This window comes from Schistosoma mansoni, chromosome W, assembly GCF_000237925.1.
Source record: "Schistosoma mansoni strain Puerto Rico chromosome W, complete genome".
Classification (NCBI taxonomy): Eukaryota; Metazoa; Platyhelminthes; class Trematoda; order Strigeidida; family Schistosomatidae; genus Schistosoma; species Schistosoma mansoni.
Window position 1 is genome coordinate 28312774 of NC_031502.1, and position 17222 is coordinate 28329995.

The 17222-nt window shown below is 34.3% G+C and overlaps 2 protein-coding genes across 2 annotated transcripts; both read right to left on the reverse strand.

Annotated features, from left to right (window-relative positions):
- Positions 1-1261: 1261 nt before the first annotated feature.
- On the reverse strand, positions 1262-9451 carry Smp_210970 (serine/threonine kinase; the record flags this gene model as incomplete). Its single annotated transcript, XM_018789235.1, has 8 exons — positions 1262-1750; positions 2851-3018; positions 6190-6361; positions 7164-7296; positions 8713-8792; positions 9108-9229; positions 9261-9315; positions 9351-9451. 8 exons carry the CDS (start codon positions 9449-9451, stop codon positions 1262-1264), a joined length of 1320 nt encoding a protein of 439 aa, XP_018654698.1.
- Positions 9452-13118: 3667 nt separating this feature from the next.
- On the reverse strand, positions 13119-13358 carry Smp_132880 (hypothetical protein; the record flags this gene model as incomplete). Its single annotated transcript, XM_018789236.1, has 1 exon — positions 13119-13358. One exon carries the CDS (start codon positions 13356-13358, stop codon positions 13119-13121), a length of 240 nt encoding a protein of 79 aa, XP_018654699.1.
- Positions 13359-17222: the final 3864 nt, after the last annotated feature.

Below are 17222 nucleotides of genomic sequence, written 5' to 3' on the forward strand. Positions count from 1 at the left end.
TTATGAAGGCCCACATTTTAAACACGACAGTCAAAGTGATTCCTGTAATTGTCATAAGAGGACTTTATCTCACTCTTATATGCTGGGACGATTAGGATCCGAGACTAGTCATCAAACAGTATTACATCGAAACTCCAACACATGTCAGTCAACTTGGCTGTTAAAACCAAATGACCATCCTTAAAGACCTATAGAATAAACCTATCAGGTCCTGCTGATGTCCATCTTGGGTTATATTCATAACAATACTACAATGGACACAATCCCAAAGGTTAGAGAGAGTTTCTAGTGTCCGAGAACTTACTGATATAATAAACGGGCCACAAAACACTGACGTGAATTGAATAAATCAGAGAACAAATGTAATGCATGATTAATGCAGAATGCTGTCGACTGACATCGAATGAATGTCAGTGTCAAAAGAAAAAGACTTAAATGTAAAACATATTTTATTATCCCATAGTCGATTGGGTAGTTTGATATTGATTTATTCCCCACATTAGATTTCGTATCCTGTTAAAGTGAGGTAATATTTAGCCTACGTTTTCTTAGTCTGTTAGAATGAACAAAATAATCAATTTATTCATGAACTTTTACGATGAAATCTCTCGAAGATACTAGTTTAGTTGTTTTTCCATTAATAATAAAAGGTGTTTTGGATACCTACCTATTGACATATTTCGACAACATAAGATTGATTTTCTCAGAAGACTTTATTTCTGTAAGCCCAAACATACCGAGTTCTAGAATATCTTGTGTGCAAACACTGTCTTTTCGAAGAAATAGATGGATAGGAAAAAGCCTGACCAATCACAAAAACAAATGCAATAAAAATTCTATATTGTATGTAATCTCAAACTACATCATCGTCGTAAATAAAAAGTGGCTACTATTAAAGTGTACCGAATTTTTAGATGACTTCAAATAAATCATTCCAAAGCTACGCAAACTAAAAAGATCAAAAATAGTACTATCAACTATGTTGCGCGTTTTGGAATGATATATAATAATAGTTACATATGGTTTTCGTTTGGGATTTCATAAGAGGTATGTGAGAGACTAGTTTTTTATTGAACAATTTGAACGAATTGACTAACGATTATTAAAAACTCCTCCATTCAGAGCTATGTAGTCGGATATCAAAATGAACCATACTTGATGTCAGATATTTAAATGTGATTTTAAAAGATTCAGGATTTGCTCATGGATCTTTTTGTCAAGGGAACTCAAACTTCTTTCAGTGATAGACAGTATTATTAAGTCAAACTAGTTGTACTAAGTAGGTTTGAGTGGAAATCCTTTCATAAGATAACGAAAGAAAATGTAGCATAAAACTGTTTCCAACTGGCTGTAAATGATCAGTATGGTGAAAAAGTGAAAAATTACCTTGTATGTCTGTAAACAGATGTCCTGAGAGATCTTTATTGTTTTCAGATGAGTTATTTTCAACTTCTTTTTGTAAATTGTAATCATCGTGACCATTTGAAAGATTGAATGAGCCAGTTTCCATTTGATTATCATTTGATGAGTCAATAATAACTGTTTGATGAACAAGTTGCGACTCTTTTATTTTTTGTGAAGTGGCGATTCCTAAATTTAAACTTTGTGACAATGATTTTTGTTTTCTGTTTAAATCAGTAGATTTTTTCTCTAGATCTTGAGATATATTCTGTACTTTGTCGCCATTATTAGCAGAAGATATGACTCCTTTTAAAGCTCGAATAGTTTTGAAATAAGGTCGCTTTAGTGCCTAGAAATAAAAGAAGTCCACCAATAACAGAAAACAGAATTGAAAAGTGCTTATTTACTAATCTTGGTAGATGGAGTAATATTAAAATTCTAACTATGTATTATTCAGGTTTAAACACACAGTCAAGGAAAGTCCAACATTGAACGACTGACATCATCTCATTTATTGTATAATTGAAAAGTAAGTAAATGGTGTATAATGTGCACATATGAATCAACGTTTAGCTTCTACACTAATATTCATAAAAAGTAACACTAATGGAAAAACATTTTAAACTGAGACTGAATATAAATAAACATCCAGCAAAAAGGCATATAAAGAGGTGTTTGAATATTCTGTTTTAAAATTATACAGACACATCTTGATTTCGATGTTAGATATCGACTCGATCGACTACAAACATTTCAGTCGTTTCGAACTATAAACACTAAGGATGACATACTTTACATGCTTGTATATAAACTAACAATGGTCGTCAGTAAATACAGAGAAAAATGAGTATTCGAAAAGATGAAACGTAGCAGATACGCAAAAGTAATAAAAAACATATTTCAAGTGTGAGATACTATTGCGCTGAAGAGTTTTCAATTAATGAACATCATGTAAAAGTGAATATGCAACGTTAAGGATTGAGTTTATGCATCTAAATGAACTGAGTATATATACTTACAATTCAGAAAACTACATTTGACAGTTATCATAGCCTACCTAAAGGATTTGAATGATCAGGACAAATAATTGAATCCAAGAACTATGATGAACCGTAAATTTAGGTTTTGTTAGTAATAGAAACCTATGGTATATGGGGTCAAAAATATCGGGAGAATAACTTTCGTGAAAAGTCATCAATCCTCTAGACTTAGAAAATCTTGACTCAGAAAATAAAGGGCGATGTAATATACCAGAAACAAAAGGCTATCAGGTTTTATACCACTATTTTCCTAAACTATGTAAAAACTGTTCCAGAATATTTTATCCTAAATATCTGGTTGATTCAGAGTCAGCAAGCAAAATAATAAATTTATCGTAGTTTAAGTGCAAATATTTAGATCTGAAACCCCGAAAAATTTAAGAATTATAAAGCATTGGAATTCTCTTACTTCACGTGCCGTTGGTCGATGCTTGGGATTCCAAGAAATCAGATCCAGAATGAGCTGAATACCTTCGTGATTAGCATTCGGAATCAAAGTATGTAAAGGCACTGGAGAACACTGTGGAAATTTGAAATTCATAGCGGCAGCTAGTTGATATCCCTCAGGCCAACCACTCTATATATATATAAGACATGAGTAGCAAATAATATAGTCTAAGATTTGTGAGAGAAATAAATATCTACTGGTGGAAAGTATGTTGATTACACAAATCGACTGTTTAACTTATTCATCAATAAATCTCCTTTGCACTAAGTTGTTGTTTCAAATAAATAAGTGTCCCGATGTATAGTCGGTAAGCTAACAGGGTAACTAGTTTAAGAGTTTAACATAAATGCTTAAACAATAGTAACAATTCGCAATTTAAGGCTTTAAATAATAATCAAAGTCTGTAGGTAGAAAAAGAGTAGCATTTACATAGTTATAATAATGAAGTGAAAATTTCTTTAGATACTCCAATGTTCACTTGAAAAAAACAGTTAAAATAATAAACGTAGTTTCGAAAACTGAGGTGGATCAAATGGCAGAAAAAGTTTGTCTATGTTGAATATTTACGTTGACTATAACGAGAGATCTGTGATGGGGTATACACGATATCAAAACACATCTAAATTTTTCTAAATGCTAATACTTCGTTCAAGATTTGGCCACCTAGATTAAGAAGATAAATATCATATTTTCCTAAGTTCTGATAAACACTTTGGAAGGGTTTATGTGGTTCACTGCTCTGGAAACTCTGACCACAAAACTGTTTGTCTGAGGGGTGGTAATACCGAAGTACGAAGAGGATGTAAACCTCCAAAAACTAAGCTACTGCCTCAACATCTACCTATTTAACGAGACAGAACTTTGCAATGTTCGGGAACTAGGTCACCAAAACGTTGCCTTTTAAAGATGAAAACGATATGCTGGTCACAGAATCGGTGAGAACTCATCAAGTAGTATGGTGAACTGAGTGTCGTATTTACCTTCAAAAAGTGCTCACTTAATTTATGTGATAATTATTAAGGTAGATGCTTATTTTTTGAAGGTCGTGGGTGGATTGAGTAATGTAATAGCTATTATGTACACACTCTCACTCAGATGCTTCGAAACAGTCATATGTTTACTTGCTGTATTTTTGATATCAGTAATAAGGTCATGGGGTTCTCTGTGATATAAAGGCGACTTAGAAGCTTCTTCAAACACTAAAATGAAGTTGACCAGAATGATTGCGTACAGCAAACTTCGTTCAAAATCACCATTACTATAAGACGCGATGGCAAGATATCTCGAATCTTTTGAGCTTACTATTGGTGAAAATTGAAAGCAGCCCAAAAGAAAATCCACGACAGTGGTGTGAACTAAACATTAAGAAGACTAACTATTTTGAATGTGTTCATGATTTAGGTCTTATATATTATAACATAAAAGTTTTCTAATGAACACTTAAGCGGATGACGAGCAGTGTTTGTAAGTATGGTATATAGTTTGCGTCATCGACGTGGATAATACTATAAAAATAGGAGAGAGCTATAAGTCGGCGAAGAGAGTAGATATTGTCCGTGTACCTGGGTAGCTTTGTGAGTACTGGTGAAATAGCCAATGAGATCACTATTTGTATATTGACGACCACATCAACTTAGCCCAATGAGAATCTGATTATGAAATGTTAGGTGTATAGTGTTTTGTTGATATTACTTATGCTTTTCCGATTGTATAACCTCACTATGTCTGATTGATGAACCTGCGTTTGATTGTTATCTTCGGGAGATCGCTTAAATTCAGTGAGGACACAGTGTAAGTAGAGTCGCGGTCCGATCATAATGATCAGTGATTTAATGTTGGCATCTTAAAGCAATGGTTTGGGTAGCTTGAATAGGTTTTAAGTATGTTGTCTGAGTAGCCTCCATGATGAACACTATTTGTTTAAGCTGAAATGAGATGAAAAAAGTGGTTTAAGATAATATCAGACATACTTCACAATAGTAGCCAGTGGCAATTTAGCTGTATTTTTTATGTCGTTTACGAACAGTAAGAAACCCCTAAAAGAGATCCATCCCTATTTTTTCCTGTTTGAACCATAGCTTTTACCACTTTTCATGTTTGCTTGTATAAAATAAATAATCTCTTTCATTTACTTTTAATGTTATCCTATTTTGTTCGGAGAATTTCATAGTACATTAATATGTCAGGACATCATGTCATAACCCTGATGTTGGTAACCTTTTTTAATTGAGGATATGTAGCCACTCCTATAATAAATAAATGACCGACTGAATAATAAGGAACATATAAAATGAATGGTCCAGATTATGTGAAACAATTATAATCCAACTAGCACAGAGGGCCAAAATAACGCAAATATGGTTTACTAAATCGATCACATTATGTAAACTTAATAAGTGGTTATTCAGCGGTTTGATTAAGGCAGTAAACATCACAGTGATCTAAATCAGCAAAATATTGAACCAACAATAATCAATTTGAATCACTGCAAAGCACTTTTCAGACAAATCTCTGCAGACAATCTTAATGAGGTGGAGAATATTTATAGCTCATGAAAAAGATCTTAGTGATACTACGTGTTCTGACTTGGATGGTTTAGTAGTGGAAATTTCTGTCTAGACAACATTATGATATACGTTGCAAAGAAATAATATATTAAAAGTTCTCCAAAACTAACAGCTTGTTCTATTGACCCGGAATTCGATCAGTCGTTATCCATGATTGTGTTACCGTTATTCGGGTGTTCATTTTGCTTGGTGTTCGATCTTGAAATTATTGATTCTCCTAACTTTTTCAAAGTATTCGTTATTAGTGTCCAAAAAGATAATAAAAGCGTTATAACTAAACCACCCAGTTTGGAAAACACATCTGTAAGATAGAACCTTTTAGCTGTTAAACACCTAACAATAATAGAAACTTGAGTAACGAACGAACGATAAAATTTGCTTAGAATTATGACAAAATCATTTTCAGCTGTAACATGGATCATGTTCCGATATGCAGTAGGAAACCTTGCAAAGAACAATTTCACCATGGCGGAAATTGAGCACAAAGTACTGTGCTTACTTTCAATATAACTCTATACTAAAATATGAATTGAAAATTGTACGACAATTCATGGAATGATAAAATTTAATAACTGATTTTAGCGAAAATCGGGTGAAAGTAGAGAAACAAACATCATAACTACTTGTTGATTGCACGTCTCAAAACCACGCAAATCATTAAATGTGAAAATTGTAGTTGCACAATGAAGTTTCGGATAACAATCAACTTTAACTTTATGAGCGACAAGCTTACCTTAGAAGGTGTACCCAAAACAGAACAAATCTTGAAAACCATGTCAATTTCTGAGCTTCCAGGAAACAACGGACGAAACGTGTATAGTTCCGCCATTATGCAACCAACAGCAAATAAATCGACTGGCGAATTATAGCTAGTTGATCTCAGGAGCACTTCAGGGGCCCGATACCTGAAAATGAGAAACACGACCTATTGAGAATGGTCACACTAGAAACTTAGTCAACTAAGCAGTTACAAGATAAGGATGAAGGTTCATTTACATGATAGTTAAGTCAATTATAGAAGAGTATTTTTCGTGAACTGATATCAACTGAAAAATAGGAAATAAGTCAACTATTTTACACTTGGTAATGAACATCTTCGGAATATAATCGGATTTGATGTGCATGGTTCAATGGTATAGAAATGGCTCTTGCGCTATCAATGAGACGACAATGTTGGACATTTTGCGAATTTAGACAACTAATCACACAGAACAAATTAAAAGACACTAACAGCTGATTGCACTAACTAATGGGTAGCACAATATCTCATTGATTTAAGGAGCCCTAATTTAAGCACACAGATTTATGTACATCATGAACTGCTGAAGTAGCATACTTTAAAGCATACATTTTTAGAACGCTATCCTACTTTTTGGTGTTTATCAAATGAGTCATGTTCTACCCAACAAAACAAAGTAGTTATAGAATTTATTGAAAAAAAAGTTCTTAAAGCTTTACTTAGATGTAACCTAAAAAGAACACCAGCTTAGAACGGAATAATATTGATTACCATGAAACTTAAACAAAATAAACTTTGGTTTGCTGGTTCTGAATGGCGTATATATATATAACATGAGTTTTTCTCCATCTGAAAAACTTATTGATAAATATATAAAATCTTGACGAACTTCTGATAGCATAGACCAGTTAAAATCTGATTCAGATGAATGAATGATAATGTATGAACATTACTTATATACAACGTACCACCTGGTAGACACATAATCAGTATAAGGAGGTTGCGAACGGATCTCACGAGCAAGTCCGAAATCTGCTAGTTTCACTGTCTCTGGGCCATTGCACAACAAATTTTCAGGTTTCATGTCCCGGTGGAAAAACCCTAGCAATGAAGAAGTAACATACTGACGGATAATATTACCTGAAAACCGTTACATTCTTTAGAGCAGCAGGCAAATCACTTAACAGCTTTAAAAATAATAAACCAAAACTTGCGTTTATACAGAAACATCACATATAACCCGGGATTCAATTAACTAGTATGTGTTTCTATACATGTGCCAAAATTACAATGTACATGGTACTAGGAAATTTTCGTAAGTCGGATAAATTTTAATTGGTGCCTTCCGTACTTCTCGTTGTAGTTTTGATGTGAAAATACAACTAAGACCCATATAAATACTGATTAGTTACTAAACGAGTATGTGAATCAGCTTTAAGTGAGAAATTAATTCCAAAGACCTAAGTTTAAATTCTATTGATTGCCATATTTTTGAACCTAATCGTTATACAGCATACCTTTCAAAGATTGGTTTTTAAGTAAAATGACACGCTAGTAAAACTTTTGACTTTTCGGATCTCATTTAGTACCTCAGAAACCACATAAGAAGACAGAGTGAGGCTGTTATTGTTCTGTTAACTAAGATACGCCTGGTTACGAGCATAAGTTATTTTCACTGAAATTCTCCAACATCTAAGAAGTCAGTGACAGATTAAGGTCACTTATACTGCAAACCTGATTTTATGTTTATGTAACTAGTGCAAATATAGCAACCAAATTGTGATTAAATACTTGAGCTGCGGTATATTTTAAGTGTCATTATTTGTTTCCATTTATGATATACTCATGCAACGAACAATTTATCTGACCTTTTTTTTTTAATTGTAGTGGTCATACCGACTTAAGTTTCGATATCACTGAAATCAAGGATATACAATATTATTTAGATGTGCGATATGAGGGACTAAAAATTACGGGCGAATGTATTTTGATCACTTTTAAAATATATTAGTACTTAATTACTTCTTAAGTACCAAACAAATAATAGTAGAATTAAGATTTGACAATAAACAAAAGTAACGAAGCTTTATGATAAACATCCCCGTTCTTAGCTTCCAAAAGCATATCTAGAGCTATCGCCTGAAGTTCTGTTTTGTTCAGGCTATAAATAACCAATTTGACCTTTTTAAAGAAAAAAAATGGTCGCCAAACATCTGAGGAAACAGAGGGCCGAAACAGACTTGTAGTCCTAAAGACTTTTTACTGCTGTCTTAAACCTGATGACGACTAATGATTTATCAGAACTGATAATTAAGCGATTCACACGTCTAGCGTTGTATTTACTAACCTATGTCAGGCTTTATATTGAAGTCAGATGATCCGATTTCCTAATATGAACATAAAGAAAGACTCCGAGGAAAAAAGTGTCCTAAATTCTCGTTTTACGACTTGAACTAAATGACTACGATGAAAAATTACTTCAGAAATAATCACTGGAAGAAAAAAATACTCAGTTACCCTGCTTATGCATGAAATTTAGGCCGTCAAGAACTTGCCAAATTATATTCCGAATAGTTTCTTCTTGAAAAAGCCTAGTCCTGAAAAAGCAATATAGATTGAATTATGGGAAAACTGATGAAATAGCGACGTGAGTTCAAAATGAAACAACATTAGAACCTTCTCCTAATTATTTCATATTTTTCCTCATGTACTCGAAAACCAAGTAAAGTTCATCATTTTCGCGTATCATCCCATGTAGTTTCACAACATAAGTGATTTAAATGCTTTAAAGATTTTAAAAAATAGATGAGAATTATGTTAAGCAACAAAAGCTATAATAATGGAGACAAAAGCAAAATCTACGTGAACATGAGAAGGGGTGTATAAATAGGAACCTGGACACTAACATTTACCTCGTTTTTATGAGTTCATATAAATTATTCTCAAGCGCGTCAAATATTAAATAGAGATAATTATTTTCCCGCACTATTTCCCTAAGCTTCACAATATTTGGGTGAGAAAGTTTACTCAACGACTGCAGAGTGTGAATTCGAGATTAGTCTTACTTTGACCTCACGTAAATTCAAACACTCGTTCCAAGAGTAGAACTTTCTTTTCATCCTAAACAATTTTCAATTTAACGTTGATTTGGTTACTTCTTAATAGCAACTTTTTCTTTTGTTTCCTGGACAGTAGCAAGTAGTACTGAACCGTAAGTCCCGTCTCCTAATTGTTTTATCAGTGTGTAACGATTCATTTTATTTTGTCCATCTATTGATCAGAGTTATCAAGCTGAGGCAATAGGCAGCAAACGGAAACCACTTTGAAATATAGGCACAACGTGAAACCTGTTTTCATTGGTGACGGTGCAGTAAAACTAAACCAATGTATGTGAACGACAGACTCTCTTCAAAAATATTTAAGTTTTAATACGTATTCATTAACACAATGAGGTGGTTTCATTGTTATTGAGTGTCCAATTTCAACAGATCCTGATTGCTTGTCTTTTTGGTTTCGCCACCATCGTAAAACATAATGGATCCTGCGTCTTGTTCGCTGTATGTTTCCTGTTTGTTCCATCGTTTCAACTTGGTTTCTGTTGCCCCTGTATGTTTTAATCATGCTATTCATTTAATGCTTTCACGTCGACTTGATGTTTCGTGAATCAAGCTAGTTGTTTTAGGTTTTGTTACTAAGATGAACACGAGCCATTTGGTAATGTCTTATCAGGGTGGCTTCACGTACGGTTTGTAATACGAAATTCAGCGTCTACACCTATATATGTTAATGATGTCAGTTTGAACATTTTGGCTGTGTTGAGATATCTGCAAAACATAGATATCAACAGAACCACCAAGACATTTCATAATATTTGCACGAGATAAGAAGACATTTGATCAAAACAGATTTCAGAAGTTTGTAGCGGTAAATAAATCTAAAAAATAAAATGTCTTTGACATTCATGTCAACGTCATCAATTTTACTGTACACTCCAATGTTGAAGACGCTCAGTCACGCATCCGCAGATCACTAGTGGGTACGCCACACTGTGTATCACTTGAAACTACTAGTCAGCTTAGATAGAACGCCTCTCGACATGTTGACAGTTTCCTGAATATAACTTTGAATGCATTCGTCCCTGACTTATGATTTGTCTTGTTTGGTATCCTGGGATCCCACAGAGTATTGCAGACAAAGGTTGTCGAACCTTGAATATCTGTGTCACCTTCACGATATTCACCTGGGAATTGGAAGTGCTTCACCCACAAAAGAAGTAACAATAAAATAACTTAGACCTTTAGATAGTTTAAGATGTGTTTAGTCAATATCAAAAATGACATTTTGAAATTTACCTACATGAACTGGTTGAGAAGCTTTTTATTCTATTCCCATGCTGCACTTGAGCTCAAGCATATAATTCTGTTTTCAGAGAAAACAGAAGTTTAGAGGGCGAATGCTCACCCTTGTTATGAGGATCTCTAAATTGACCTATCTACATTTCAAGAAAATCAGCGACTCTGAGTTTTTCTGTTTGATGACTTGATGGAAATGTTAGTAGTCAATGAGAAAGCACCTCATTTTGGGTTGACGAGTTTTCTGGAGTATTACCATAGGTTCTTTTTTTCTGAATAACAGTAAGAGTGACTTACTAAATCCGAAATAAATATACATTACTTTTTGAACTTATTAGATCCCACAACAGTCCTTAAATATGATGAAAGGGATGTGTCTGGTTTAGCTATTCTATCGTCATACACCAACCTCAAGATTACGCTATTCAATGAAGATAGGTTCCTTTGAATATCTTCCATTTCGTGTGTTTGACGAAGGCTAACCAACTACATCTTCTCTCTTGAGTAACCTCACATGCAACTATAGAGAAAATTCCTACACGTCCGTTGTTTGCTTGTGACTAGTGTTTTACATTTCTGTACTATGTGTTGTTTCTTTTAATTTTGTCAATATTTTGTCAATTGATCATATTCTGGAGATTGATCGTGATTATTATATAGTCCACAAATTGTGAGTCCTTACCGTTTCCTTGATGCTGTCGAGTCGTTTGATAGCCATTTTATCTTTGTTTTACCCAGAAATATTTTGTGCCGCTCTCCGTACTGGTCAGCTACACCTTGTTTAATGCCTGGAGAACTGATCTGTATTTCGTAAGATTGATTTTGAAATCTGCTACCTATATTATTTCCAGGTTGATCGCTGTTATTCCCGTTGATTGCTCATACCTGAGGCAAACTAAATTCTCTAACCCCTCTTCACCGGTAGGGAAATTGCCCCGTGACTGATAGGAATTTCTTTCCTATCGTGACAAACGGGTTTTATCAGGTGTCTGTACCAGTCGGATAAATTACCGCTCAGTACCGTTCCTGTGTACCTTTTGCATCATTTTGAACGTTTTTCTTGACATTATTAGATTATTGGCTATTAAAACCTTTTACACTGTCGAACTCGTGAAAGTGTGGCTGAAATTTTAATATTGAAACTGACACAGTGGAGCTGTCTAATTCCTGGATCTAAAGAGTATGGCCGCTAGTGCAGCCTCCGAAAGGCGTGTTATATTTCTGATTTATTGAGAAGGGCACTAGGTTCAAATGACTAGTCAGATATCTCATAGGGTCGACTGTACTGAGACAGTAATAGAGCTCTTTGTAACACCCATTTCTAAGGTTTTGTATGTGAGAATCCCTCCATGCATACATTTGCAACTTGTTCTTATGGGTTTCTTTGGTTGTACATTTTGTTAGTCTTTTTGATTCCACTTTATGTTGGTAATATTTCATTTTAAAATATTTTTCTCATTTTTCTTCCGCTTTCACTGAGTTTCTATGTTTCTACCCGAACTGTATTTATGTTGTTTTAGTTTATACTTAATCTTGGCGACAGCCATATTGATTGTTCCCTCGTTGATTTTGTTGCTTGGGTTGACCAGGATTGTGCATTTTGATTGTGAATTGAAGCACTTTTCCCGAGTCGGAAACACTTTGTGTTATAAAGCAACAAACTATTATCTTTTGGACGGATTTTTACTTGATCTATCCAGAAAAGATAGAATAACACTTATTTTTTGGTGCGTTCGGTAATTTTCCTATATTCACTATCAATTTGTCTGTTTATTGTAATTTAGATCCATTATTGAAGGAACAGTTATTGGTTGAACAACTGAGAGGTAATATTTGTTTAGGTAATGATGGACATTTGTGTTTATAATTAAATTTAGAACCTTTATTTCTTCGAACCCCTTGTTTTGATTTCAATTGGGAAAACCGTGTGCCTAACTACCGAGACAGTTATTTTTCAGCCAAACCTTAGTTTGGATTTTACACTCATGATCAATTCATCAGCTATGCTACCAGGTATTGCTTGTGTTATGGGTGTGATATCATACTCTTTCCAAATATCTAGTGACTAGCAACAAATATTTCTTTAGCTTCACCAAGGTTAAAAATTGTGGTGGGGGGATGCATTATTTATGACAATGTGTAACCTCTTCGAATTACATCAGATGTTTAATAGGCCACCATTTCGTGTTTGTGGGTTTCTAACAGACTAGGTTTGATTTATCAGGTATTCTGAAGGCTATAGCCATTCAGTCACAGTGAGAGCCATTGTGTGTCTTTGGGGAAATGAGTTCAATCATCTTCCGGATTTCGTTCAACATTAGAGTCAGGGCACTCAGTGGGTTGAAAAAAACCTATAGATTATCAAGTCACAGATACTTTGTGCTAGGCTGTTTAAATCCCCCTTATGATTTTCAGAATATACCTGACAGGACATCTTGGTATTTATGTGCTAGATATTAGATTCAAATTGTTTAGTTTTGTTCAGTTTATATTCAAGTATGAGATGGAAATTATTATCAACGGGACAGTCCATGTCAACTTTGACCTATTACGTGGTGTAAGGTATCATTTTCACTGTTTTTGGCAACTATGTGAAAAATTTTTTGTTTTAAGGACGTTTTCAGAACAGTTAAAATCAGTCACGGATTCTTCATCGTCATCAGAAGTATCAATAGTACATGATTCACAAACTTCAGCGGTTGATGTAATGTCATGGGCTTTGTGCCTTGGTAAATCTTTGTCATCTGGAAGGATGAGTGAATTAGTAACATTATGGACCAATGCTTGATTGGGATTCAACAGAGCATTCATGTTGCCAGAGTGATCAAAGTACGAGGATAGGGGGTACAAGATTTTCATTCCTATGAGATTTGATAACGTGTGAACGATTTTAACCACTTGTTGCTGCTATAAGCGATAGGAAAGGTACTGAAGATTCAAAGAGGACTGATCATGACCTATGAAAAGGAAAAGATTTCTAGTGAATCACACCCCACAATTCTGTACTGGTAGTTGATGTGTCAGTGACTATCGGTTGAGTTCTTATATCTTGCTTATCACCGTTAAAACATAAACGTGTAAATGAGGACGTCATTCACATTGACATGTGTAATAAACACATGTGATTCATTTAGGTTTGATTCACCTGCGAAACAATCGAATAGAAAACATGCATCTGCCTCACACTCATTAGCATAATCTTGAACTTGGTTTGGATCGGTTCTCTGACTGATTCGGTCAAACTTGCTATTGCCTTTATTCACCATACAACTGACTAGAGACTCTTCTCGACACACATTGATTTGGAGAATGTCCAGCATCTGATACAATAACATCAGAGATGTGACTAGAATTCGACTCATCCGGAACATATTCGTCACATTCATTAGGGATATCTCTAGAAATAAATCCATTATGACGACGAATAGCATTTGATATGACATCAGAATCTGATTTCTCTGAAATATTTCCCTCAAATTTATTAAGAGTTTCATTAGAGAATAATGGGTCATTAGAAATATTAGCATCTACCAAAACTAAATCCGGTTTTTGATCATGATCTGACTCATTCAACATATTATTCGCAGAATTGTAAGAAATTTCATCAGAAATATGTGAATCACTAGGACAAACCAAATCTGGTACAATACTGTGAAAAATCTGATAAGAAGTTGGTTGATTAGAAACTTTTGTCTCGCAATGATTCTGGGTTTTACTCAACTCTGAACTGCTATACGACGTTATACCGCTTCTAGAAGTCTTAGATAAAGATAAATGATCATTAGAAACATTCAACTCAGTAGGATCGCAAACACAATTTTTAGCATTAGTTTTAGCGAAATGAACCGTGATGTTACAAACTGAATGAATGTGTCCAGCTTTACCACATTTAAGGCATTCAGAGTTGGGTGGAACTTGAAACAGAACAAGCATTTACTAAATTTGTGCTCATCTTCGTGAGCTGTTTCACAACTCGCCAATGAATTGTCATCTGAATAACTTTCATTACGTATTGAACTGCGACAACGTAGTAAAGTAGTGGGATTCCTGATGTACTGGCGAGTCTTTCGATCTTATTCTTCTCTCTTACCGCATTCGAAATCTGTATTTTTGCCCGGTTCTATCGCAATACGTAATCATTGAAATTCCCGGCTAATCAGCCGTTAGTTTATTCAACATACACCTAAAGAATGACAAATAATCTTTGTTTTTCAGTGACTAATTAATTAAATATCATCTCCAATTCCTTTTCTTAATTATTTAGAAGTCATTTAAAACTAATATGCTTCATAAATCCACATTAAGTAATTTCTTGAAATCTGTATATATCTCTACAAGATAAAGGGAATTATTCATGTTTGTATAGTTTTTGGCCTAAGTAGGTAGTCAACGTCTTAGCATTCATCTTTTCACATCTTTGTGAAAAAATGTGACTTCATGTTTTATGTTAAAAACCACATGTGATAAATAATACCTGTTGGATTTCTCAATTAATCGTAAACTTATATTGCTCTAATTTTGTTAAGATTTCAGAATTAATTTCAAAGACAGAATATATGTTTAAACAGTGTTTTCTTTTTCCTTTTCGAATCTTCTAATTTCACTGTTTTGTACAGGAACCTGACCCTAGGCGCCATTCGTTTGTTGTGCTTTGAATTGTTTTAATGCATAAACATTGGAGGATTTAACATAAAATTATGTTTTTCCGTGTGTTTGATGGTGGAGTTGCATGCTCAATCTCTGTAAAGGCCTTATCGTGGCTAAATATAACTTGCAGCTGCGAAATGCTTTTCACGGATTAAGATACTTAGTATTGAAGTTACTAAAGTACACCTACAGAGTTACAGTAACGTAATCCAATTTTTAAAATCGAAAGCATCACTTATCATAACTATTTACCTAACCTTGAGTTATTTTATTGGGATTTATGAATCTAAATTTGAATTATTCGTCTGTGTAGTCGAGTTTTCCTACAATGTGTATGCATATTTGTCTTGATAGGTTAGTTTGCAACGCACATTGATGTCTAATGATCTGCGTCATATGTTCCACTACCATTGGTTAACCATGTTTAATCTTAGCTGAAGTAATTTAATAGAAAAGTTAGATATGATCCTGTCAGTCACGGCTCTCAAATATGTAATGGGGTACAGAAATCTGATTTCAATATACTCAGTCGTTAAAATCCTATGGTCCTTAGGTTGTGAATGTTGTATTAGCAATAGAAATTAATGAGTCCCGGATATCCCAAATGAGTCTTCATCTGTATCAAAGATTGGTCTGAAAGATTTCCGCTTATTGTTAGGCTCCAAATTCTAGAATACAAATACATATGTAATTAGTGTTGGCGGCAATTAAAGGTGTACAAAAAAGACACCCACTGATACGGGGCTTTAATTCATGAGACCACTGAATCATGTAAAATATTGTGGCACACTCAATGTGATGAGTAATGTGACACGAGACTAGTTGACTATTTTTGATGCTTCAGTTGGCTAACTTCATCCAAACATGAAACACAACTTGTCAGCCTTATTTTTTGTTAGAATGAATCACTATTTACCAATCACTAAGTCCTGATCATAAAATCACGTGTTTCTTATTTTGTCTAGAGACAAGATATCTCTCTTCTTTCCGTCGTTATGATTATTTTCATTATTTCCATGGTTTTAAACATATCTAGGTGTGTCGGAATAGTTTTTGTATATTGCTTTAACCACTAGTTTTAACATTCACAGTGTGAAGTTTGGTCGTCAAACCAATGCTTATAGTAGTGTTGTCGAGTTTCATTTTTGTAGTAATATCCTAATAATTTTTCGTTATGACACCCGATCTAATGATAGAAGGAATTTTAGTCCGAAGGCTTCTGAAAACCGTGACCCACATAACAGCTAAATGATAGGAAGTACCCAGTGACCATGTGTTATGAACTATGGAGTGTGTTTAGTAGATTGGATTTTACTGATGCAATGTCAAACGGTTCTCTAGGGCAAAAACCAACCTTAAAAAATATTACTCGAAAAGATCCCGGAACATGCAGTTGATTTATATAAAGTGGACATGCTTGATGGGCATTAAAGTTTAATAAACTCTTCATACCTTCTTGAAGTGTAAGAGTTTTAATGGAGGGCAATCGCAAATGAAATGTTATTTTTATACACTCTTCGAATGACTAAGGTGATGCACGTTTTTCTTATTGCCGAAGTTTACTACTGACTTGTATGCATACATGTATTCTGTCAAAATGCTGAATTCCTCTCTTAGCTTACGTTCAGCAGACATGAAAATCATATAGATCTCTTTATGGATCCCCAACTGTGTACCACATAGTTGATGTAAGAACACCAGAAAACGTGAATCCTTTTACTTCACAGATATAACTATGCTTTTCTGTTTTACCTAAGGAGGCTGGTGGTTGTGATCCATCTGGAAAGACTGTTTTTACCTACAATGTAATCAGTAGGTTGTTTACTACTTCTCAGTTAACACTTAAAAGCGTCGAGAACAGCTTTCAAACTTGTGTTGCTTTTCGCCTATTCATTTCACAACCTCCGCTTTGATTAACAGGTCTGTAGACAGGCGGTATCCACTAAGAATTCTGTATTGAGGAGGCAGTTGTATGGACAGCTTTTGCTTCATTGTTTGGGTTTGCGTAAACCCACGTTAAGGTAAACG